The 27296-nt window shown below is 40.9% G+C and overlaps 2 protein-coding genes across 10 annotated transcripts in view; one reads left to right on the top strand and one right to left on the bottom strand.

Moving 5' to 3' along the window:
- AKT3 (AKT serine/threonine kinase 3) overlaps positions 1-9682 on the top strand; it is a 104215-nt gene extending 94533 nt beyond the window's left edge. For 3 of the 4 annotated variants that reach the window (XM_053382677.1, XM_053382679.1, XM_053382683.1), the window contains 2 exons: positions 5215-5317; positions 7844-9682. In XM_053382677.1, coding sequence (XP_053238652.1) covers positions 5215-5317; positions 7844-7929 — 189 coding nt within the window. In that variant the 3' untranslated portion in view covers positions 7930-9682. Of the gene's footprint in view, positions 1-5214; positions 5318-7843 lie in introns of those variants that run through there. The other variant, XR_008329627.1, reaches the window with a different exon arrangement.
- The window catches only part of SDCCAG8 (SHH signaling and ciliogenesis regulator SDCCAG8), a 102230-nt gene continuing 80383 nt past the window's right edge, over positions 5450-27296 (bottom strand). For 2 of the 6 annotated variants that reach the window (XM_053382671.1, XM_053382674.1), the window contains exons 17-18: positions 21677-21803; positions 5453-5654 (exon numbers count right to left, since the gene is read on the bottom strand). In XM_053382671.1, the coding sequence (XP_053238646.1) occupies positions 5571-5654; positions 21677-21803 (211 nt within the window). In that variant the 3' untranslated portion in view covers positions 5453-5570. Of the gene's footprint in view, positions 5655-19305; positions 19753-20617; positions 21804-27296 lie in introns of those variants that run through there. The other 4 variants (XM_053382673.1, XM_053382676.1, XM_053382672.1 and 1 more) reach the window with 4 other exon arrangements.

The following is a 27296-nucleotide window of genomic DNA, read 5'->3' as shown; positions in this document are numbered from 1 at the left end:
GGTGTGTTGGAATAGAAATATTTTGCTTGGCTCAGTGGATGTGTGCCTGACATATTGTGGCACTCATGTTTATGTTCTTACACTTCTAGTGTGTTGCTCCATTATATTTTATATGCCTATATACCCTGGAAATGTGAACAACACTCATACCTTGGAAGTCGAACGGAATAATAATAATAATAATATATTATTTATACCCTGCCCATCTGGCTGGGTTTCCCCAGCCACTCTGGGCAGCTTCCAAGAAAAAAATAAAATACAGTAGTCTGTCAAACATTAAAAGCTTCCCTAAACAGGGCTGCCTTAAGATGTCTCTAAAAGTCTGGTAGTTGTTGTTCTCTTTGACATCTGGTGGGTGTTCCACAGGGCGGGTGCCACTACCAAGAAGGCTCTCTGCCTGGTTCCCTGTAACTTGGCTTCTCACAGTGAGGGAACCACCACAAGGCACTCGGTGCTGGACCTCAGTGTCTGGGCAGAACGATGGGGGTGGAGGTGCTCCTTCAGGTATACTGGACTGAGGCTGCTTAGGGTTTTAAAGGTCAGCACCAACACTTTGAATTGTGCCTGGAAATGTACTGGAAGCCAATGTAGGTCTTTCAAGACCGGTGTTGGCAGCCGCTCCCAGTCACCAGTCTTATCTGCCGCATTCTGGATTAGTTGTAGTTTCCGGGTCACCTTCAAAGGTAGCCCCACACAGAGCACATTGCAGTAGTCCAAGCGAGAGATAACCAGAGCATGCACCACTTTGGTGAGACAGTCCGTGGACAGAGCCTGCGTACCAGATGGAGCTGGTAAACAGCTGCCCTGGACACAGAATTGACCTGTGCCTCCATGGACAGCTGTGAGTCCAAAATGACTCCCAGGCTGCGCACCTGGTCCTTCAGGGGCACAGTTACCCCATTCAGGACCAGGGAGTCCTTCACACCTGCCCGCCCCCTGTTCCCCAAGAACAGTGCTTCTGTCTTGTCAGGATTCAACCTCAATCTGTTAGCTGCCATCCATCCTCCAACCACCTCCAGACACTCACACAGGACCTTCACCACCTTCACTGGTTCTGATTTGAAAGAGAGGTAGAGCTGGGTATCATCCGCATATTGATGAACACCCAGCCCAAACCCCCTGATGATCTCTCCCAGCAGCTGCATGTAGATGTTGAAAAGCATGGGGGAGAGGACAGAACGCTGAGGCACCCCACAAGTGGGAGCCCAGGGGTCTGAACACTCATCCCCCACCACCACTTTCTGAACACAGCCCAGGAGGAAGTTCTACTTCCAAAGTGTTCGACTTACAAATTGCAGCTTCTGATTGGCTGCAGGAAGCCCTGCTGGACATTTGGCTTCCCAAAGAACGTTCGAAACAGTCACTTCCGGGTTTTGATCGTTCGGGAGCCAAAACGTCTGAGTTCAAGGGTGTTCGACAACCAAGGTACGACTGTATTAAGAAACTTTGAAGCAATGCAGGGTGTTGCTTTTCATTTCAGGAATTAATCATGGAAATGTGGGTGAGGTTATGTAATACTGACTTACTTATCAGCTCTGAACTTTTATTTGCTACTTTGAGAACATAAAATGCATTTGCTCAAGTGTAGTTGGATGACAAACCACATTCGCAAATGATTGTTGCACATCTCCCTGATTCAGCTACCATGGCTGAGCTATTTTTAAAAAGAGTAATGGTGGCTATCAGTTTTATGAGAAGGAAGAGATGCAGTTGAAGGGTTAGATTTAGTCAACCTTCTCTCTGCTAAACTGCTTTTTAAAGAGGACTACATGTGCATAGAGGTGGGATGTGGGTGGCGCTGTGGTCTAAACCACTGAGCCTCTTGAGCTTGCTGATTGAAGGGTTGGCAGTTTGAATCTGCACAACAGAGTGAGCTCCCATTGCTCTTTCCCAGCTTCTGCCAACCCAGCACTTTTGAAAGCACACAAGTGCAAGCAGATAAATAGGTACTACTGTGACGGGAAGGTAAATGGTGTTTCTGTGCACTCTGGCTTCTGTCACAGTGTTCCATTGCACCAGAAGCACTTTAGTCCTGCTGGACACATGACCCGGAAAGCTGTCTGTGGATGAACACCAGCTCCCTCGTCCTGAAGCGAGATGAGCACCACACCCCATAGTCGCTTTTGACTGGACTTAACTGTCCAGGGGTCCTTTACCTTTTTTACTTTATACATGCATAGACCCATTAGCTGTGTGTTTGCATAGTTGGATCAGGGCCATTGCATATAATGTGTAGTCTAATCATCGGTATGTAATTTTGACTTATTTTAGTCTAGCCAATACTGAGCTAGATGATCCAGTTGTCTAAGTATAAGGCAGCTTCCTGTGTTTTCTCTGTTTGAAGACTGTGGTTCAAACCCCCATTTAGTTGTGAGGCTCACTATCTCCCCTGAGCTCCGTGAAGAAGAGTAGTATAGAAAAATGTAATTAATAAAAACAGATGGATTTATAAGCTGCTATGCACAGTTGAGAAATGAATCTTAATGTACATAATCACTGTGCTTGGACATCACAGTAAACCATGGTTTATTAGAACAGGAATGAGTGTAGCCTTCTACCAGGTTCACAAGGTCCCACCTTCCCTTTTTCCTGCTCTGGAATGGCTTCAGCAGTCTGTTTAAAGCAAGCCAACTTTAAAGTGAAGCTGGCTTGCTTCAACAAATCATAATTAAGATTAGCCACTGTTTATGTAAAATGGGAAGGTTGTGTGAAAGCTTTTCGTAGAATGATCCTTCCTTCCTATTAGTCAGGGTATTGCACACATGTTACTTACGTGATATTGGTCAGCAGTGGAGGCACTGCATCCTCATATTTTAAATGTGTGTGGTCCTTCCATTATATAATATGGCTGAGCATGTTGCAGTGTACCTAGATTATGGGAAGTTAAAGGCCTCCATCCTTCCCCAAGGGTTGGACAGAACAGCGCTTGAAGGGGGTGGCTCATGTCTCCATATCTCAATTTTTTTTACACCTTTCTCTCAGGCTTTTACTTTGTAGAAACCTCATTAGCATCTGGCTCCTCCATTGCACTTTGTATCTTTATGGGATCTTCCCAATGTTGCCCTATATATCTACCTTTTCTTTTTATATTGTATATGCTGGGAGCCGCCCAGGGTTGCCGGGACAACCCAATCACATGGGTGGGGTACAAATAATAAAATGCTGGTACTGCTAAGTGTTGTATTCATACCAAAACACAGTGAAAGTCAAAAGCAGCTTGTTTGCCACTAAAATGTTTGAAATATTACAGTTTTACCCAGTTAATTGAAACACATTGAATGTTGTTATATAGTGGTGCACACTGGTGTAACTAGGAATTTTATATTCTGATAATAATAATAAACTTTTTTTGTAACTGCAGTGAGTTGTTATTCAAGATGCGATTAAACATGTTTGTTTGAGTCATAGGTTGAGCTACCTATCCATTGCTTTTTATTACAAAGTTCTTGCTTGTAAAATGCAACAGGAGCAGCACGGGGGGCGGGAGGAGAGATACCTTGTGGTGGGCACTTCAAACATGTCTTAAAATGCTGCCACTAGTAGTAATGAATGATGCAACATACAAGGTACAGTGTATGAAATTCAATTGTTCCAGGAATTTCTGCTAGGGTAAGAGGGCGTGGAGGTGATCCCCCCGTCTCTGCACCTACCCATGCCACTTTCCACACTGCTCAGGAGGGCCCCAAAAACCCTGGAACCAATTTTCAGGGAGGGTATGGGGCCGCAGTGGCAGGGGAAAGAAAATGGCTTGCTTTCCTCTTTTAAGTTAGTGGATCAAAATCCATTCTGTGCATGGAACAGCACTAATAGATTTCACCCACTAGGAGAATAATGTAAATAATTGTGCATAACTGTAGAATTCTGTTAATATTTAGAATAAGACTATAGTACAAATATGCATAGTGTTCTTATTTTCTTTAACATACAATTGAATATTTCAGTTTTTTGTTTCAAAAACTTTGGGTTGTGGTGATGTAGAGTAACATTTTCCCCTCTGCATTGAATGAAATTCTTTGTGGTATCAGAAGTGGTTCTGGTATTGGCCTTTATAGTTGCATGTTTATCATGGATATAAGTTACAAATCAACTAATTGGAGCAATATTACTATGGGAAGAATTCAACATTGCGCTAAGGCAAGAGTTCAACCAGGGTGAGCATTTTGGCTTGCCCAACGAAATGATCCCCCTCTCCTCCCCCCATGTTCTCCCTATACCCCTCCCCCGAGCCAATTAAGGGGGGCGTGCAGGGGGAGAAGAAGGGGGAAAGCCCCATTGCACAAGCAGAAGTCCTTGCATATGGCTTCCACTGACATGACTCATTTGTTGAATCCCGCCCTATGAAAATGCTTCAACACATTATATATTATTTTGACATAACATCTGAATTCTAGCAATATCCAAGTCCTAAAAAGTTATTTTAACAGAATTAAATCACTTAGTCCTTTAAACATGTGTTCATGAGTGCTGCCATATTTTGCAGACAATGTTCTATTCCCCAATGAAGGGAGATACTCGTAGCAGCCACACATTCCTGTTGTCCAGAAGGCAAAAAATGAAATGTCTGTGTGAATGTGTGTTGACACTGTATCATAAGAATTAACTGAGGAACTTCCTGCCCTTCTTCCTTCTCACAAGGCAGATTGCGTCTATTATTGTAGAACTGGGAAGGAGATAGTTTGATTGGAGCAGGTCCTGATGTTGCCTTCACCTGGCCTCCTTGCTCTCTTCTTACTTCTCACAAGATGGGTGCTGTCCTTCGTGCCAGCGAGCTGGGTCTGTGGGCTGCCACTTTCCCGACGTGCCCTGGAGTGATACTATGTCAGAAACTCCAGGGCATGCTGGGAAACTGAACTGGTGGCTCATAGACATTGTCAGAGTAGGAAGAGGATGCTCAAACTTTGAAGCAGCTCTGATCAGGACAGTGGGCAACAAAATAGTCAAATATCCATATACAACCACAAGGAAAATAAACATGAAGCAGACCAGCAGCTTTTTCATTTTGCAGTTTCAAGACCTAGAATAGCAAAAACTGTGGCCTAATGGCTTGCCACAAACTGGTTTTTAGGTAGACTTTCAATCCAGGATCATTGTTGTACCAGCTCTTTGTTCTAGCTACTGGGCCAGAAGAGCTTCATGTACTCTTTTATATACTCCTGTTTTTAGCTTTATTGTGTTCGTATTCCTTAATGCATTTTTTCTTCCCTGTTCTTTCAGCTTGTCCCTCCTTTTAAACCTCAAGTGACGTCTGAGACAGACACCAGATATTTTGATGAAGAGTTTACTGCTCAGACTATTACAATAACGCCACCTGAAAAATGTAAGTATCTCAGAAATGTTTATAGCATTTTAAGGGTCTCCGTGGATTTAGAGAGTTTTTTTATGAAAAATGAAAATTACATGCCGTACCCATTTTCTTTTTTAAAAATGTATTTTTATTAAAGTTTTTTTGGTTTACAAAAGTACGTACCCATTTTCTGCCAGCAAAGAAACAGCATCACATCCTTGAGGTGTGTGGTTACAGCGTCTCTCCTAAATGATGTTCTTGTAACGGAAGAATGCACACTTCAGGATTAAGGACACACTGGCACTCCATGATAGAGCCTGAGTTCACTTTCTGTCTCCTCAAACTTTTTTCTTGGGTTCCTATCCCAACTCTAATAAAAATGAATGAGGAAACTCTCAGAAATATCCATGGAATGAGCAGTGCTACAGCGTATTTAACATGAGTAACTGTTTGATACATGGTATTCATTTGGCATTGTTTTATTAGCATGTTACAGAACTATACTGATAGGACCTCTCAACATTTGTGTTGTATGTTAAACATAATGCTTTAGTTTATTCTGCTTAAAGGTCTAATTAATAAACATTTGCTTAAATAGCCTTTACCTTTATTATAGGATATTGCAGAAACTTTAGTAGAATATATTATCTTTAAGTTTTCCTGTCAATTGTTTTATGAATTTCAGTGGCATCCCAAAATGTTGGGAGCGTATCCCTGTTGTGAGTCCCTGCATGTAACCTGAACCTGCGGCTGAGGGGCTTGAAAGAAGCAAAAGCTATAATTTAAGACAAGTGTCACTTTGTCTCACTTCATGTGCAATATGTATATTTGTTTACTTTTTGAATATTTAAAAGCACAACCAGTGTGCATGGGGAACACGAGCCTTCTGGAAAATTGGTTTGCTTGACTTGGCCTGGGAGAAATTCACTGTATTTTTCACCCTATAGGACACACTTTTCCCCCTCCAAAAATGAAGGGAAAATGTGTGTGCGTCCTATGGGGCGAATGCAGGCTTTCGCTGAAGCCTGGAGAGTGAGAGGCGTCAGTGCGCACCGACCCCTCTTGCTCTCCAGGCTTCAGGAAGCTATCCGCAAGCCTTGCAAGCCCGGCAGGAGTTCCTGCGGGCTCGCAAGGCTTGCTGGCAGCAGCCTGCACCCCGAAGCACAGGGCGTGCTCCAGAGGGTGCGCCGTGCTTCGCGCAGATGTCCGCAAGCCTTGTGAGCCCGGCGGGAGTTGCCGCCGGGCTCACAAGGCTTGTGGATAGCAGCCTGTTCTGGGGGCTGGGGGGGGGGGAAATATTTTTTATTTATTTATCCCCCCCAAAAAACCCCCCGAGGTGCGCCCTATGGGCCAGTGCGCCCTATAGGGCGAAAAATACGGTAACTGGATTGACCTTTGGTGCAACTTGAGAGGCATGGGGAATTTTTGACTGGGTATCCAACCTGAACCCCACTTCTGACCTGCAAGATTAACAAGAAATTCTATAGCTGTCACGAGCTACGGTACTTTTTCTCTCAGCGCAGTCCTCTAACTTGCTATAAGAGTGAGCTATATGATGGCATTGTTGTGCCCTACTCTCGCAGCCCAACCTACAACGTTGAGATAAAAAGAGTGGATAGCACTGCAGGGTTGTTGTTTTCTCCCAACTTCAGCCCAGCTGCAGTAGGATTCTGACCCCCCTTCAGTGTTGTGGCAAACCATTGAAAGCCTGCCCTGTAGTGAATTACACCGCAGAGCTGTCATAAGCAGCTCTCTCCCAGCTGCAGCCCCTTCTAGCTTGCAATATGAAGAGTAAACCGCTTTGGAATTTGTATCAGCTGGCTTTTTTTTAAAAAAACAACACATTGAATAAGAACTAAGCATTTGCTGCTGTGTGTTTAGTTTGTTGGATTGGAGGGTAGGAGTGGGGTTGAAACACTAGCCTTCAACAGAGAAATCTTGAGTTTTCTCAATAGATTTCTGTGGGTAGCTCTCACATCCCTTGGGACATTTAAAGATAGCTTTTTAGAGTGAACAAGGAAGTGACTTACTCAGGAAGTTAGATGGTCCTTTCTTTACTTTTTAAAAATCTCTTTATCTTCTCCAGTCACCATTCTGTCTCCCAGTTTTGAGTCCCGTCCCCCCAGTCGCTCTGCTGGAGTTCTTGTAGGTTCCCCTTCTTATGTTCCCTTCCCAGAAGATGTTTTTGTACTCTCTTTAGTGCCTGGGTGTTTGTTATGCTTTTAGCTACATAAGCACAAGTATGGGAAAACTCAGACGGCTATTAGAATGAATGGTACCAAAATTCTTTGAAAAAAGAAACTTGAAATCTGCAAAGTGATTCCTTGTATTGTTTCTGTATTTGTTAAACCAGAGGACACAAATCTTGTAGGTTCCAATACTAAGACCCTGTTCAGCACACACAGCTCCATTAATACAGTGGGTCCCCCCCCCCTTACAATATATGCCTATATTTCAATATATGCAAAATACCTTATATCCAAGTAAAAACTATTTTTAAAAACTAACTGTGTGAGAAAAGCATTTTTCTGAGACTACCTTTAAACTTCCCTTCCACAGATGATGAAGATGGTATGGACTGCATGGACAACGAAAGACGACCACATTTCCCCCAGTTTTCTTACTCTGCAAGTGGACGGGAATAGCTTGTTGTTTTGTTCTACTGCTTCACGGTCATATTAGATTTATCACTGAAAATGATTCCTGACATCACCACCAGTACTTGCTATTATTTAGGATAGCAGAGCACTTTCAGAGATCATTCCAAATTGAACAAGTTCCCTTCCTGACCAATCAGCCTCTTTGATTTATCTGCATGACATTTTATATTGGTCTAAGGTCCCCTGCTGTTACTGCTGTCCACTGTCTCAGCATGAAAGTAACAGTAAGAAGCAATCCAAAAATGTTGTGGTGTTAGATGACAAATTCTCAATGGTGCATTTTGTGCACAGCTGGTTATCATTCTCTTGTCTTCTCAGAGCAAAGGCTAAAAGACACGTTGATCTGAGACGTATTCCTCACTTCTAGAAGACAAATCAAATTCTAGAAAAAAATAGGATGGTTTGTGATGATTTCTTACATCTCTTTGAGCTGGACAGAACAAGGAATTGTAGAAGGTGGTGGTGTATATATGCAAAGCTTTTGGTAGGCATATCATCACTTGAATCAGACTTGCCATTAACATCTGGATGAAAACATTCCGGAGAAGGACTTATAATTGTTAATATATATAAATATATATATATATAAATATATATATATATTATTTTTTAATTACTGTTGGATACTACACAAGAAGCAAAAGGCTGGGATCACCTAGCCTCCACTTAGACTTCCAGATTCACGTGCAATTATGGAGAATTGAACTTTTAAAATGCAAGAATTTAAGACATAAAAGCAGCAACTGAAGTTGTTTAAAGGTCTTATGATTTGCATCTCTCTCATACTTTTCTTTTTCTTTGTCGATATACATCACCTTTGGAGGCTGAAGAATGTAGACAGGCATAACAACATCGCTTTTCACCAAAATTTGTACACTAAGGTAAACTGGAGTTTGCCTTACATGTTTTTACTTTTGAGTTTGTGAATTAGCTTTTTTCTTCAGGTGTTTTAACGGAATTATTTTTGTTACACTTCAATAGTATTTATTTTTAGTGACGATTGTATGTATCATGTTTGCAAATGCTGCTATATCCTAGAAGAGGCTTAAAATTTATTTTGTAAAGTATGGAAGGACTGTACAAGCTGAACAAAATAATGCACTTTTTTCTCCCATGTGAAGATGTTAACAAGACTCTGAAAGTGTACCCTGTACTTTGAATCAGGTTTCTGTAGTGGAAACATTTCATTATTGTCAAGAGAAAATCCTAGCGCCATGCACTCTCTACTCCATGTGGTATAGGAGTCTGATAGTCACTTGAACTTTTCAGTGATACGAAGCCCACAATGATTACAACAAACCCCCCTGTGCTATAACGTTTCAAACAATATATTAGATTGACGGGAACAGCCATTTAAAAGTGATGTTTGATATCTGGCCACAACAGACATAACATTGTCAGCGTACTGAATTACCTTTCTCATCATATTTATTGACTAGGATATTTGAATCCATTATTTTGTTCTTTTAAGATGTAAACCTGTTGAGGGAAGGCAATCTCTAATACAGCCTTTGGGGCTGGGAGTTGGGATTTTCCAAATGAGCCACTAAATGTAAAAACATTGCATGCCAGTGGTAATGACATCCCCAAATGCCACTCCATGGGGTTTATCATCAAAGTATCTTGGCTTCATTATGTTTTCAACTCCTGTAACAAACTGTGATTTAGCTTAGTATTACGATTGCTGTGTATGAATGTGTACATGACTTCTGAGAAGAAAATAATATTTACATGCAGACGTCTTAGCCTCTTGATGCTGAGAATTTCAATGCCCTGGAATGAAAACCACTGCAGGCAGTGGGACATGCCGGGGCTATCAAGAGGCATGTAGGCATCTTATGAAGGCAGCTAAGACAAACACATACTTTCCATAAGCAAAGTAGATTTTATTGTATCTTTGCACCACAGTAGGTCATGATTAATGGACACCTCTTGAGTGGATGGAGTGCAGAATATAACTACGTCTACACTTGGTGTTAGAGGTTGTGACACTGAAGTAGTAACAAACAATCAGAATGACTCAGTGGCTAGACAGAACGTTTGTTTTATGACCAGTGTATACCAAATGTGATCACTTGATAATATTTATGGTGGTCCCAATCCTGTGTTTCTTATATGCAGGAATTTCTCTGCTGGCCAGATGGACAGTGCAGTCAGTTGTGAAGTTCTCCTCACCATTTAGCGCAGAAAAGGGGAGAGAAGAGCTCTTTAACCTTTGCCTCCAATCAAATGAGCAGCCCTATCAAAGCATTAACACCACTTGTTATCTGTGTGTCAGGTCTGTACCAGCCTAATCTTGTAAGGGGCACCACATGCACAGCTCTGGGGTTAGATGTGGAATCATTTCCCTGCGCAGGACCCTTTCTTAGGTAAGCATGGGATCTGCACACGGAACCGCCCTGATGGATAGGAACAAGTATGCCTTTCCATGGCTTAAATATTTCCTAATCCATATAAATATTCTTTTAGATATAACAAAATTATCAAGCTGCTATATCTCAGTGTTAGAATATTATTTATAGAAGCTATTGAAATCCATGCAATAGGTTAAGCGGTGTAGGAGTCATTCCATGTTGTCCCACTTCCACAATTTGAAAAACACAACAGAATTGTCCAAATCGTTCAAATTCTTATTCTAATGACCATTTAAAAATTAGTGTTTTTGCCTTAGCAATATATCTGATAGATTTCAGAAATGGCAGCCTGTTGGTCTGGGAACATAAGCAAGCTCTTATTCTGTGGGCTGGTAGAAAGGTAATGGTAGCTTTCTAATAAGGGTTTCAATTCGCAGGCCTGGCTGCTCTGTTTAGTCATTGAATTGGAGATGGAATCTGAAATAGATAAAACACACACAAAGATGGATTCCTTGTGTAAACCAGCAGTGATGTTGGTTAATTCAGTTGAAGTTAGCCTTGACACAAGACTGAAAGTGTTTACTCATCAAAATAATATTTGCTTTCATTGCCACATTGGACTCCTCTTCCAAGACACATGCCACTGATTTTTGCATGCATTGCACTTGTTTTGTTGTATGCCCCGTAGCTTGCCTTGTGTAGATTTCTAAGGTGCTGGATAGCTGGATCAGCTCAGTCGTAGGATTGGCTAGGGAATACACAGGGTGCAATCCAACAGCGACCATCTGCCAGCAGCATGGATACCATTGGTGTATCAGATAACCCTTTCCTGCAGCCCCTGAAATTGCTCTAGAGGGTTGGGAGGTCATATACAGCAGATTTCAGGAGGATGGGATGGTGGAGGAAAGGGAAGTCTGCTCACGCTATGTTGGGCGTCACCCATTGTATTTCATAAATGGATATAATCAGACCATCCTTCTAAAGTAGAAGTACCATTCCAGAGGCATTCCTTTACATGCATTTGCTCACAAGTATATATGCATCCTTTAGGGGTACTCATTCTCCATTTATTTTTTATAAAAGCTCCCATCGGTGAAGTTTGGCAAGTATCATAATGTTGATCTTCAAATAACCTCTTCTCCAGTGCATTTATGGCATCACAAAAAAGCAGTCCAGCTGTTCCTGGCATCTTCAGAGCAGGGGTAGCTAGCAATGGAAGGTTTGGGACAGGTTTTGACAGCGGCAAATAGTTTATTATTTGTCAGGAGATTATACATATCTATATGACTGCTGTCCTGAATGTTTGGTGGGGTGCAAGCTTAGGAAAACCATGGAAGATTTGCAGAGTTACCATTTTGGCTGTCATGTGGGCACACCTCTGTCACAATTCAGCATAGGTCATGATATGGAGAACTTAGGTTTATCCAAAGTTGCAAAGAGATCAACAGCAGGCTGAAATCTAGCCACTAACTGGAGACTAGGAAACAATAGTCTCTTCAGCTTGTTCCATAGTCCCTGCCACCGTCACTCTTCCTCTGTACTACGTACTAAGAAGACGCTGCTTTGGATTCCTCACCTGGCTCAGTTTTCCCTGCTGTCTCATTAATTGACGGGAGGATCTAGATGTGAGGAAGAGGAAGGTGCAGGGACACCTCCTCCTCACAATACTACAGAGGAGAATGCCATAGAAATTTCTATCTAGTCACATTTCTCTAATTTATGACAAATTAGCCCACAGAATTACATATGTTCCTAGACTATACAAGGCATAAGTTTTGGCATGTCAAGTAATAGTCTTGTTCTGACTATTTTTGTCAATTCAAGAAGGCTCCAAATAGCATCACAAATATTTTAATAGGGTCACCTGTCAGATCAGGTCATTGTTGTTGTATTCCACATTGTGCAAGTGGAAGTCTGAATTGAGCTTTCCTCTGCCTTGGGCTCGGATGTGGCAAGAACTGAACTGTGGCAGCAGTGAACTTCCGCTTGCATAAGGTTGGCTACAGCCCACTGTAACCCATGTTGTTGGCCTGATGAGCAGAACAATTAAAGGTGTCTGCATTTACTGTATTGTTTGCATATAGAACTTTGTACCTTTAAGTTACATTTAATGTGGGGAGGGAAAAGAAAGCAAAAATTATATTTGAGTTCATGTTCCTACATGGAATGACCCTTTGGAGGTTGAGAGAAAACTTCAATCCATACTCATAAGAATACATAAATCAATCAAAGCTGCAGCTAAAATACACTCTTGAAACCTCTCTTCTGCTTCATCACAGCTTCCTCTTGAGTTTGGCTAGACTTTGACAGGAGTTTGAAAAAAACATAGTACATTTCAGACTTGTTGACTCCAGCTTGTACTGGCTTCCAAGACATCGTGTGTGCCCTCTTGTACTGCAGCCACCTTTGAGAAAATAGGTCATTTCTATTTATGTTTTGGCAGTTTTGCACACAAAGTTTGCTTTCCACACTAACAATTCTTCCAAAACATCTTTGCTAATCGCAGAGCCTCTATTCCAGTATTGTTTTATAAAACTTTCAAATTGTTTTTGTTTGTTTGCTTCTTGAAGCTGGCAGTTCTTGCACAGGCCATGTGCTTTTTCCTAGAGTACAAACGTAAGGTTTTTCCTTACTAACTGCAGGGTCTCTATATTACACCTCAATGTACACACTTTGCTGCTACTGTTTGTACCGTCTACAGTAGAATTTCCTTATCTTGCTCCTGGTATAGTGCATTACAGGCAAGCATGAAATGTAAAGTATTTATTTAAATAAAAACTCAAAAATGGTAATTGAATTACCTCCCTGTAGCTTTAGAGTTTGTGAAATTTCTTGACCTTGCTAGTTCTTTCATTAGACCCATGACAGATCTAGTCCTATGGTTAAGGACATTAAGCAGACACTAAAAAATCCAAGAAACCGTATTACTGTTGGTCATACTTAAACTGTTTATTTCCTTAAGCATATGACCCACAAGGATGTGAAATAACAACAGCCGTTTTTGTACACTGTACATCCTTAGTATTTTTACACATATATGATAGGGATGCACATTATTTTCCTTCGTAAAGACAGCTTAAATAAAGCACTATGTCAATCTGCTACTTATGTGTTTATTGTTGTTGCTTTTGTTTTTGAGGTGCAAACATGTATAAAGGTTGCAACAAAAGAGTTTTTAGTTTTATCTATGACTTGAGAGCAACTTTATTTCATGAAAATGGTTTTAAAAAGCAATATCTTTGCAATTGCAAATTACTGCAGATATCTTGAGTGCTGTGGTATACTTTAGAAAAGTATATATCGTAATATGCAGCCCATCTAAAAGCAATTCTAAAATTTTATTCTGATGTGTGTACATTCTCATCATATCTGTGATAATTGACAGATAATGCTATGTGCATTGTTAGCTGATTTCAATTTTTTATGTTTATTGGAAATTTACTATAACTTGCTGCCTTCCTTTATGGAGGTTTTTTCTTTTCAAACAGTTGAAAATTCCATAACTAAAATCATACACCAAGTGCTAGTGATGCGCAAGATACTCACTGTCCAAAAAAAACCCCACAGTCCAGGTAATATGGGGGGAAATAATAAAGAATTGGAAGAGTACACAAAAAGATGCATGGTTTATTATAAAGTTTGTAGATAGACGTAATGAGGATGACGATAACAAGTAGAACGGCTATTAAGGGAGAAAAAGAATTTGTAAGAGTTTATTTTAGGAAAACATTCAAGGTGTAAAAGGATAGAGCAAGTGCAAAATGAAAGATTCTAGGCAAAGGCTATGGATGGGAACTTGGAGAAGAATGAGAAAGTAAGGTTATGGAGAGCATAAAAGACCAGAAGAAGAATAAGTGGGGTGACAAATGAAATTATTGTACGAAAGCTGGTAATTCTGACAATGCTTGCTTTTCCAAGACTGTAGAAAACAGTTATAAGTTTAGTTGAAGATGTGGAACCATCTTGAGAAATGCATCAATTCCAATAAGGCAGAAGTGTAAAAACTAAACATTTTGTTGCTTCCATACCATTTGAGAATACACATGGTATCTATCATGTGTTTGGTCTGTGAGGTCCAGAAATCATTTGTGATCTTTAGAATTCATTTCAAAGTTTACTGATATTTACATAATTATTTCAATGTAACAGGTTATATTTCTACAGATATAGTAAAATAGATAAGTGATACAATGTATCAAGTTATTAAAATATTGAGACTGTAGTAAATAATTTTGCTATGTTAAATTCGATTAATTAAATTTCTCTTACACTTTTCCTTTAGAATCAAGAGGTCTTACAGTAGAATTAGATAAAAAACAGCAAAACAGTAACAATATAAAAATTATGTAAAATGATACCAACCTTCCCACATGTGAAGAAACAAAATCAACAGGAACCTGAGCACAGTACATTTCAGTCAGCAATTCCATTTTGAATGTTGCGGGCACTTCATCCACTCATAATGTAGAACATGTAAACATCTTAACAAAATCTAGCCATCACATAATTGACTATCCATATTTTTTCTAACTGTCTGAGATTTGTGCATCTGTAGCATAACCTACATTTTGTGTTGCCTTACTATCGCTATCTGATAGCCAACACAGTAACTAAAAATTCCAGGCTTGACCGGCGATGGACAGTTACCACTCTTAAAAGTAGTGTAGCTTATATCTCAATGCCACACACCCTTTGAATTGATTCATTGACAATTTTACAGTATTTTTGTCTCTGGTATTATCATTATCACTTTCAGTTTTAGACAGTTACAACATCAACTAGCCCACCTGAAATGGAAATAAGAACATTAAAACACTAATAATAAAATATTCCAACAAAAATTTTAATGTTCAAGCCAACCTCAAACATACCCCCACACCATGTTGGAATGCCCAATTTACAAGATGGCTCCACATTTGAAATTAACTAAAACTGGTATGTATGATGCTGATGTAGTAAACGATCTAGCACTGGCTAGAAAGAGAAACCATTCCTAAGGATGAAGGGTAGCCAATGGAAGAACCAGAAATGTAATTGGATGGGCTGCCTGTAACTAGTCATTGATAATTCTGACCGAGTTTTGGTCAGAATGAAAGCAATCAGGATTGGGGAGGGGGAAGACAAGTAGAGTCTACACTAGTCAAAGTGAGAAGTAACTAAGGCATAAACAGGCCTTTTGACTGGCTCATACATTCTTGTTCAACAATTGATCTCATCAGGTTATTACTCTTAAGCTGAATGTGTGGATTGTCTCCATTGATATGCATTGTATTTGATTGACATCTGTGTGAGGTGGTTGAGCTGTGATGTCATGGTGGTGAACAGACGGCATCACTTGACAGCATGTTCAACAGTCAATGACTGCAGCATATGCAGTTGGTTATGTAAGGCAGACATCTAGCAGGGTGGCAAAATGGAAGAATAGGAAGTTTAGCAGTAGAATGCTTTAGAACAGTGTGCCCCAACCTTGGGCCTCCAGCTGTTTTTGGACTACAACTCCCATCATCCCTCGCTAGCAAGACCAGTGGTCAAGGATGATGGGAATTGTAGTCCAAAACCAGCTGGAGGCCCATGGTTGGGGAACACTGCTTTAGAAGACCAAGAGAAAGAGAGAGAGAGAGAGTCAAAGGCTACAATGTTCACTGAATTTATAGGAAGTTAGTTGATACCAGTGGAAAAAGAGGAGTCTGTGCAGAAACTTCCACGCCTGCTACATTATGTGTAAGTAATGTCAAGTCATTGGAAAGATGATTGACAAGAGCTAGAAAGCTAGTTAGTTTAAAAGAGAGGGGGATAAGGATGAGAGGGCAGATAGCGAGATTAGATGAGATGGGACAAATTGTTGAGAGGAGCACAGTGATAAGAGTTGTGTTCCAGGAGGAAGACAGGTGGTTATGCATGTGCTGAACTTCCCATTGAAATCAATGGGACTACACACCTTAAACTTTGTCTGGATTGTGCCTTAGTTATATGTGTTCTCTCTATATTGTTCTCTATTAAGTCCTTTTTGATGACAGGAGGCAGAAATAGTGTGGAACTCGTCCTATTAAACATGTAGATTGAAATTGAGCTCTAGAATTTGTTTTGAGTTAATACTCGAGAGAATTCTAATAATTGCATAGCTGTTTGCTTTAGCCATTTTTATTTTTTATTTTTGTAAAATGACATAGCTTACACGTCTTCTGTTTACTTCTGTCAAGCATGTACACCTTTATTTATTTGGCTTGTTTTTCTTAAACCCACCCTGTTGCTTGCTGAAAGCTCAGGGTGGATAACATTAAGAAACATTTTAAAACATGTATTTAATAAATATTTATTATGTATTTATAAGGTTGAAATGAAATTATTGCCTTGGTAATCAATATTCAAAGCAAACATGTTGTCAGTCTTTAGGTTTGTTACCAAAATATCTTTAAAACATTGAGGATCAAAGACTTTGATTCTGAACACGGTTTAGTGTCCATCAATAACACCTATTGATAAATATTCTTTGCAGGATTCTTACAATTAGTTATTGGAGATAAAAATATTACTTGGGGAAATTAATAACTTTCATTTTAATATTTATTAGGGGTAAAAAATTAGCTTATTAAAAATGACATGCAACCCAGAACTTGCTGCTTTGCCACTGGATGAATGTTCCTATGTCAGCCTATTCGGTTTGGTACAGATTGAATATATTTAAGAGACTGGGACTGTCCACTCTCCTCCTTCCATGAGCTCACATACTGTTCCTCATCTCCCTTTGACTCCCCCTGTCCTTGTTCAGTGCTGACTGCGTAGCATCATGTCTGCACTAAGCTAACAATTAACTACCGCTAGCCTTAAACCAGATTTTGATGTTAAGTTTGGAAGCTGATTTCAAATTCTGATTTAACTACGATTAGTGATGAAATCGGTGCAGACGTAATCTAGTGGGATAGAAGTAGGAGCACATAAGAAAGAAGCAAAAGGAGTATGTAATCTTGAAGAGCTCTTCTGATATCTTAACCAAGACAAGAGATTGTTTGCGCCTAGTGTTTATGCAACACCATGTATAAAGAAAGAAGTTTTGGTGCGCAAACATGCTGATGGCTCGGACAGCTACTACAGGCATCTATAGGAGAAGCCTTCTTCTAGTTATGCTTCTTGCAAGGAGAAAGCTGCTACTTAGGTTGCCCAAGAATCACTGTTGCAGCACCTTTGATTTTTCCAGTAGACAGGAGGAACGGCTGTTTTTGCCTGAAGTTGTGAAGGAGAATAACAGAAGAAAAACAGCTGACACCAGAGAAACTATGAAAGTAGTCTTACAGCTTCTTCTTCACCTCCCTAGCACAGCTCAAATCTGTCAAGAAAAGACAAGGCCGTAGCAATATTCAGCAGCCATGGTCAATGGTGGTTCCTTCTTAAGCAACCTCTGTTATTAATTCATCAGATAAGGAAGAGGTAGATGGAGGGACATCAGCATGTGCTTGCTGTGGTTGATGGATGCCACAGGGATGCAGAAGTTTGCAAGGTCCCTTCTAAGGACCAAACTTAGATGCACTGCAGCAGACCCATTTCTTTAAATGCTGGTCTGTACCGAGCATGTACAAAGTGGGGAGGTGGAGATCTAATTTAAAGAGTAAAAGGAGGTCGCTTTCTACTCGGCAACACTCTCCCAGACAACTAACAGATTTTACAGAATGTCTTTCCGGTGCAACAAGAAAATTACAAACAGGTCACCTTCTGAGACAGGTATTTACAAGCTTCAGCACCAATACCAGCCCTGGTTGGACTGCAGAGAGGTAAGCCACAAGCTGGGAAGTGAAGTTGGCACTCGAATGCCCTATTTGTTCTTTAAATTGAACCCCTACCCTCCTGCTTTGGAGGTGAGTGGCAGCAACAAAGATTGTGACCATTATGCTTTTGGGCCCCACGACACTATGAACCAGCACTAAGGAGGTACCAGTCTTAAACCAAAGAGTCCTGAGGTATAAAAGTGAAGAACACTTCCATGTAAGTATATTTAGCAGGAAAAATTATTCAGTTCAGGATGATTGATGTTATTTGTGGGAAAGGAATGTTAACTGCAGTGGGACCATTTATAAATCCATGAGAAAGATCACTACCAGTATTTCATTTGCTCAGTAGCATTGTTTAAATGATTTTGCTTACTGAAGTTCTCAACAACTTTGCAACATGGTTGTCTTACTGTAGCAAAATCCTGCAGCTGAGGTCATGGGATCAGTATATACACCTTTAAAAGTTTCCTGTCTCTGAACCATAATAAAATTTGATTTTGAAAAACATCTTGTTCTTATTTTTGGAAAAAGTTTCAAAATCACAAATGGATCATAAAATAAATATAGTTCTAATACACAAAGGCTATGTTTCAGGAGCTTAGTAAATTATTAAATGACACAAGCTTCTAAATCAGGGGTCAGCAAACTTTCAGCAGGAGGGCAGTCCACTGCCCCTCAGATCTTGGGGGGGCAGACTATATTTTATTTTGGGGGGGGATGAATGAATTCCTATGCCGCACAAATAACCCAGAGATGCATTTTAAATAAAAGGAAAAAACCACATTGATTCCCGGACCATCCGTGGGCTGGACTTAGAAGGCGATTGGGCTGGATCCGGCCCCCGGGCCTTAGTTTGCCTACCCATGTTCTAAATAAATAACATGTTATCTGTGGAAGATACACTTGTGTGCCTTGCTTAAAGGTTGACAAAGAGATGTATGTTATGACATACCTATTTAGAACAATTAAATATCACCTCTCCAAGCCATGAGGCAACTTCCAGCAAAAAAACCAGAAGTAGCAATAAAAACAATATACCACAGAAATGAGCCAACAATGCTCTTTCCCCTCCCTGCCATCTGCTTCTCAAAAGACGGATGCTTTGTACCTTCTCTCAAAAGTTGTAAAACCAGACCAGTTTCTAACCTTGCTAAGGAAGTTGCTCTGCAACCCTGGAGAAATTGTAGCCCTTCTCCTTATCTAGAATTTGATATGGGGCAAGCAATAAATGTTGGAAGTTAAAAAAAAAATAAGGTGAGTGGGGGCAATAATAAGTGGGGGTGCAAACTATTTTAAATTAGGGTAGCGGTAAGCATTCAAAGTAAGTGCAAGAGAAAGTGACTTGTGCTTCCTCACTGTATGCTTCCAAGTTCTCACCCAAAGCAGGGGAAGGTGATGGTGTCACGTCCCCTGCAATGGAATTTATGGGCAACTTCCCAGAAATAGATTCAGATGTATTTTCTTGGGTGAGGAAGAACAAGCAGCCTTGAATGCTCAAAAAGACCGAACCACTTCACAAAATCTGCAGACAGGGACGACTTCTTTCCAGAGCAACAAGATAAGTTTGCAAAGATTTATTTAAGAGCTTCAGGTCAACAAGCTGAAATTGGATACAGTATTTTCATCTAACGAAGGCTGTTTTCCAAGTTAGCTTCAGCCGCTCAGTATCGCAGCTGTAGCGCACTGGGTAACTAAAAGAGAAAAACCAAAGACTGACTTCTGTCACTTGCAAGAGCACCAAGTGTTTATTTATATTGCTTTCTTCCTGTAGTTAAGGTCTCAAAGGTTGGTCAATTGTGGAGAACATGGCACTGTTGTGTAACAAAATTTTTTTCAAAGGCGTGTAACATGCATAAGCCGACCACTGAGAGGCAAAAAACATCTGTCATGGCAATGCTTCATTCTGGAAAATCAAGGTTTCAATGAGTTCTAAACACTGTTCGTGTTTAGTAGAAAATAACAGAGCCCTTGCTTTTAAGGCACATTTGGTTCCCTGCCTCTTATTTTCTTAAATAGAGATGGCAGGTTTCTGCAAAAATACAGTTTACTGTGAATTTAATCAGATTACAAGGGATGGGCCGCTGTATCAAGAGGAAGCTGCTTTACATCCCTAATCCCACTACCATTCATACATTGTCATTTATAGTGCATGAAGGGGGGGGAATGATGTTCATATGGGGTTTATATGTGGCTTTGGCTGACCCACCAGTGACTTCCCCACATGGGTAACCTTTCCAGGCATGTGACCCTGAAGCTGGAAACATTTTCCCAGCTCCGTTTTGGCATTTCTGTACAACGAGTAAGGACTAGGAAATAAATTGGTGATTATGCTCAATCATAATTGATCCTCTAATAGTGACCTCTGGTGGTGAATGATGGCAGAACTGGAACCTTCTGGTCGGAAAGCCCAAGAGGCTCTGTGGTTTAGACCACAGCGCCACCCGCTCCCTTGTCATTTGGTAAGAAGGACACAACATGCAGTAGTTGATTTTGTTTATGACAACTGACCATATTGTTAACGGCGATTTTAATATATGTGTGCAGTTTCAAAAGAAGGAGCTTAAATATTTTTTATTTGAAATATATGAATAAAATATATACTTAAAACCCATCTCAAATTCAATAGAGAAGGGAGACAGGGTTGCAGGAAGAGGGGAGGGGTGGAAGAGACATTTTACCATTTATCAACACACGTGTGTATGCCAGCACCTTAATTTTTACCAACTCGAGTAGTAATTTTATGATTTTTATAGGAAGCAGCTCTTTTATAAAAAGAAGGTTGCATATATTCCATATCTAGTCAGACTTCAGAATAGATAGCACAAGGTTTCTGGTATTTGCCCCATATAAGGAAAGCACGCTTTGTTAGTCATGCACAATAATTTTAAACAACCCATAGTTTCTTGGTTCAGAGGACCAAAGCACATGTGACAGCTTCTGAACTCCTCAAAGGAAGAGAGAGCACACAACCTCAAGACCCTCTGCAACTGGATCATATCATGTTCAGCTATAGTGCCAAGTGCACCCACCAGTACTTCTTATGGCAGCTGCAAAAAATCGCAGCAATTATCCCCTCCAAAATCCACAACATATGAGATAGTTTGTTTCTCCTGCACTGAGCCTGCCCCCTAAAACATGCCCCGATTTCACAGGGACTGGACACCCACTGCCCCTCCCTTCTGTGCAAATAGCGCACCTCTCTGAACAAATGCAACATGTTGTGCCTTTTTCTCCATGGGTGCGGGTCTAGTTGGGATGCATGCTATTTTCACAGCGGCGGCCATTTTGTGTTCTGTTCTTAAATGCCCCAGTGCCTTTTTGTAACTGGCACCTACAGCACTCTTTCCAGTCCTTACTGGAAATGTAATGTCCAAATGTGGCTGCTGAGCCTTCAAATGAGCTCCTCTTCTAGGGAAGGAGAAAGGGCAAAAACTGGGGAAGTAGAGGGAAGCTTAGATTGTCCGGATCAACAACTGTATGAAGGTGATGATTTGAATTTGCATTCACAGGATTCAGATGTTGAAACTGTATTGGACCGGTTCTTTTGTTTTAGTCACTGATGGTCAAGTGTTTTTCTCTAGCTTTTATTCATTTTTTCCTGGTTCTGAGTGGTACCTGAATCCTCAGGAACTCCACCTCCTCAGTAAGCATCTGCCTCTCCTTGTATAGCTCATTCTGCTTGTTCAGCAACTCCACTAGCTGCTGGGCAGTAGTCTGGCAATGCTTGTCAAGCTGCTGTAACCTGGGGGGAAAAACAGATAAAAAGAGGTTGCTCTGATGGGGCAGTTATAGGAGGGAATGACCCAAGCTTCTCCGGAAGTGAAGCGCATGGTAGAAGCTGTCCTTTAGGTATACATTCTTCCCCTGCACAGACACATTGTCAAATATTTTTATTTTTAAATTAGAAATCTTATCTGGAAGAATTCACAAAATTACCTTTACCAATATGTATCACTGGCAGGGCCATATTAAGCCATTTAGAGGCCCCAAGCACTTAATATTTTGGTGTCCCCATATATAATTCAAACTGCAAAATATTTTTTTATTTTTTGAAATGAAACAAAACCTACAGTAACATGGAAAATAATGTTTATTGTTAATCACACTATTATATACATGACAGTCATTTGTCACTCACTTTTTACATATTGCCTTAGAATCGGTCACAAATAAAATGAAACTCTAGGGTGATTTCATTGTGGGTTGACACAACAAATGCTTCCAAAATTGATGTGGTTAATATTTTGCTCCCTACCCTCCCCCCAAATAATTACCTCCAAAATTTGCACCAAGGCCTTTAAAAACCTCCAAATTTGGAGACCCCCCCCAAAAAAAACTCACTCTCAGTGGACGACTGAACGGGAGAGCCGACATGACCAAGATAAGAATGATCATGTGAGCTCAGGGGGCTCAAGTTACCAGAGTTTATTTCTGTTGTATTTCCAAGATTAATGTATATCATTAATCTCTATTATTACTATTTTTTAGTACTAAATTCATTTATTGTAGGAGCCTTTTTTGTGGAACCTGGTTCAGCTGCACCATATTATCCATGGTAAATATGACAATGGAAAATTTCTGTGGTGCCCCCCTTCCCTTGATGCACCAAGCATGTGCTTAATTTGATTAATGGTTAACCCAGCCCTGATCATTGGTAGAAAACCACCTCATAATATAAAGTGTATGCATAGTTCTACTCAGGGGCATGAAAGATACCTCAGAAATTACTAATACCGTGTCTCATAGCTTCATAGGTTTCACCAATAAATTACCAGACACCAGCTTATTTACATTCTCTCTCCCCCCCCCCCATATTGTCATTCAATTGACGCCAAACAAGAATTCCCAACTGTGTCCACAGATTACACAATTTGCAGAATGTGTAAGGTCAGCAAAGCATGTCCCGTTTAAGTGTGATTTACTGAGTTTACAGACCTCCGTTATGCATTAAGTACTCAGCATAAAGAGTCATAAAATATGTCTACAGACATACCTATCAGCATATATTCACCTATCCCCCTTCTCTCTCAGTCACACTAAAAAGTAAATTTAGACCTAGAAAGTTGCAGCCACATAGCCTGACCCCCTTCCGGTTCAGCACTTTCCTGAGCAAATAGCAGCAGAACCTGGGAATGGCACTGCTGAGTCACAAATGCACAAATGCATTCTGCTGAGTCACAAATGCAACAACTTGCCTTCCTCTCCCATCCAAGTACTTGTATCACATCCATTTGACACGGGCACTTGACACAGCTGGGAAAATCTGCCCCCCTGCCCCCAATCTTTATTTACACAGCTGGAGCAGGAAGATAACTGGGGTATAAGCTAGGGTCTAGATCAGGCATAGGCAAACTCAGCCCTCCAGATGTTTTGGGACTACCATTCCCATCATCCCTGACCACTGGTCCTGTTAGCTAGGGATCATGGGAGTTGTAGTCCCAAAACATCTGGAGGGCCGAGTTTGCCTATGCCTGGTCTAGACTGTACTAGTATATATGATAATAGATTTGGGTCTTTCCATGCTACTACCATGTAGAAAGCATCACACACAAGAGAAAAGTATTGGCAAGCTTTACAGATGCTCCAAAATCTTAAGTGAGGAAAAAGTCTATGGGGGCAAAAACCAAAACAAAAAGCCCCACCCCTCAAACAGTCCCATAATAACTCAATGGCATGGGATGTCGAATACATGAGAGTAGCAACTTGGTGGAAGGCAGGTAGTGATGGACTAGAGTGGCTAGAACAGAGAAGCATAACGTATAAAAGTGAGAAATAACTATCTTATTGTCTGAAAGGGCCACTTCCTGGTCTATACTGAGAAGCTATTTTAAATTGATGCCCATGAGCATCAATGGAGAACAATCAAATAACTTAATGTAGCTGGGATTGGACACAGGTGTGCGCACACACACACACACACTCCAACAAAAAGGATACTGATGAATGGCAGGGCAAGGAAAGAGAGATAGAGGAATGAAATCAAGGAGAAGGGGAAAGAGTGCTTGGAATCCTGCGCTCTGAAGCATGCTATCAGAAGGCTTTTTAAATGTGTTCCCCCCCCAAAAAAAGTGCTTTCCAGTTTTTACTTCTGCAATGTTCTCTTCCTATTCCACCAGCCCAAAGTAAAACTAGTCATCTTCCATAACTGACCGCCATATTGTAAAATTGGTAAATATATGACACGTCACAGCATTGGCTGCAAAAGCTCACCTGGCAGGGAGAGTTCATAATATGTGAAGAGATCCCTTCGCTCTCCAGTTTGCTATAAATATATATAATGAGGCCAGGATTGAGGTGCTAAGCCGGAAGAGACCAAACGATTACATTATGCATCATTCCAGTACCATCGGATTATGCATGCAACCGATTTCTACTGTACTCTGCAAAGCTGTAGGTGCCATAGCAGTGAGATTGAATTACAGCAACTGGCAGCAGCTAAATCACCAAATCCAATATCCACGCTGCACTTACTGGCACACATCTTAATTAGGTTTTAATATAAGTAATCTGATAACTACTCCTGGCTGGCTATTGCTGAACTGTCAGCACTGAAAGCTTTGTTATTTAGCCACTCTTCCCGTATATGGTGGCAGCCTCCCTACTGACCCTTGTCAAAGAACCCCATCTGCTGGTTACCACGGTAACTGAAAGAAACCAATTGAGCTGAACAGAAAGACTCAGAAGAAAGTCGGCAGCCAAAGGAATTCTGCAAAAAGGCAATAAACCACTTAGGAAAAGAGAGCCCACATTTCAATATTAGATCTTGGAGGGATAACGCAGCTGCGTGACTTTGCAGGTGAAGTCAAACGCTGGGGAAAATAGCTCCCCCTCCACCCCAGAGAGTTTAAGGGATTTGAAAGCGGGAAGAAGGAATCTTCTGAGAATTCCTTGCACACTCATCTGTGGTAAACTGGTCTTCCCAGGTTTTCTTCATGCAGTGGGTACTTAAAAGTATTGACTTCGTTGCCACAGGAGGCAGTGAAGGCCACCAACTAGGAAGGGTTTAAAAGAGGATTAGAAAAATTCACAGATGATAAAGGTACCAATGGCTACTAGCCACGATGGCTATGCTCTGCCTCCATGTTGGGAGGCAGTAATGCTTCTGAATACCAGTTGCTGGAAAGCGCAGGAGGGGAGAGGGCTGCTGTGCTTGGATCCTGCATGCTGGTTTCCCACAGGCATCCTGTTGGTCACTGTGAGAACAGGATGCTGGACTAGATGGGCCATAGACCTGACGCAGTAGACTGTTTTTATGTAGTGTTTAGAATAATAGAATTGGAAGGGACCCTGAGGGTCATCTAGTTCAAGTCCCTGCAATTGTGGAATCTCAGCTCAAGCATCCATGACAGATGGCCATTCAACCTCTGCTTTAAAACCTCCAAGGAAGGAGAGTCCACCACCTCCTGAGGGAGACCATTCTACCGTTAAGCTGCTCGAAACAGCAGAATGTTCTTCCTGGTGTTTAGTCAGCATTTCCTTTCTTGTACAGTGGTACCTTGGGTTACATACGCTTCAGGTTACAGACTCTGCTAACCCAGAAATATTACCTCGGGTTAAGAACTTTGCTTCAGGATGAGAACAGAAATCGCGCAGCAGCAGGCCCCATTAGCTAAAGTGGTACCTCAGGTTAAGAACGGACCTCCGGAACGAATTAAGTTCTTATCCCGAGGTACCACTGTAACTTGAAGCCATCGGTTTGGGTCCTAGCCAAGCAGGAGAAAACAAGCTTGCTCCACCTTCCAGAAAACCTGCAGTGCCCACCCCCCACAAAATCTTTCCATATCATAAAACCTTATTACTGTGGTGGCTGCGTTGGGAATAATGTGGGGAAATGACAGTGCTCTCTGCTGACTGATTTCAGTTCCAGGAAGACGCCAGCCCTCTTGACCTCTGAATACTCAAGCTAAACACTAAATAATTCAGTCCCTTTAATAGGCAAAGAGCTTTGCAGTGCGTATTCCATTCATTCTTTTAACACTCCCGAAGTTCCCAAATCACCCGAGATGTGTCACCATTTAGGGCTTCACACATTACTGTGTTTTTTTCTCCTGCTTGGAGTTCTCTTTGTGTAGAAAAATATGAGTTTATTGGAATGTGTGAAGCACAGCATGTTTTTGGCACTGCAAATTCACGGATGGGCAACAGAGGCATGCAGAAGCAATCCAACCTGAGTAGGAAAAACAGTTGTGCTTCACTTTACAGTACACTACAAAAATATTGTTTCTATGTGAGAAAATGGTAATCTGTGAAGTTAACACAGCAATTAACTGAAATGCCAGGGGTGTGTGTGTGTGTGTGTGTGTGTGTACGTATGCCTTATCTTCATTTGATAACTACAGCATTTTGTGGTGACTTCTATGTATGAATGAGCCATTACGGGTCAAAAAACCACAGAAAGAACTTTAATATCACCCCACACATTTGAGACATAACTGAATCAGTTCACTTCAGCTGCTGGTCATCAAGCAATGTATATCAGTGTGAAGCAGTCCTATGCAATATTTAAATTTATGACAAATGATTAAATACTGTTAAATGAAATAGAACTAAGGCTGCATCCTTTGCACAAATATCTGGGAATAAGCCCCATAAAACATAGTGACCTCACTTTTAAGGAAACATGAATAAGTAATTCTAACTACTCCATTTAATTTTGTAAGCCTCTCTGCTAACTCCCTCACGTCATAGATATGAAGAGGAGTATTTAGTCAAAACACAGTTCTTTCCATCAACATCTTTACTTTTATTTGTACTTAGAAAAATGCATAAAAATCTGATGATATTGCCAAAACAAAAACTGACAAGACCCAACTCAAAACTGAAGAAGAAATCCCATTCTATTAACCTATGCTGGAGTTTCCTGAACATCATCACAAATAGGGTTGGTCATGTTGCTGTCTCCTGGCAACCTATTTCTCTGCATTGTGGTTTCCTCACAAACTAATATTTATCTATCATCACTGTGGATATTAATATCAGTTTCCAAGAGCTCTTCACACCCAAAAAAATGTAATTATAACAGGGCTATGAAACCGCACTGCTGGGGCTGAGTAGAGGTAGGCCGGAGCTAGCTCAGTTCCCAACAGGCTGGGCAAGACTCAGCCCTTGCCCCAGAGGGGAGGCTACTGATAGTGGCTGATTTAATCCCCATCTCAGAAATTTTGGAGAAGGAATGGGACAGATTTGTGAGGAGAAAAATATGGAGTGAATATTGGGGGAAGGAAAAGAGATGGAT

The sequence above is a fragment of the Podarcis raffonei genome, chromosome 3, assembly GCF_027172205.1.
Source record: "Podarcis raffonei isolate rPodRaf1 chromosome 3, rPodRaf1.pri, whole genome shotgun sequence".
Classification (NCBI taxonomy): Eukaryota; Metazoa; Chordata; class Lepidosauria; order Squamata; family Lacertidae; genus Podarcis; species Podarcis raffonei.
This window is presented reverse-complemented; position numbering and strand designations above follow the sequence as displayed.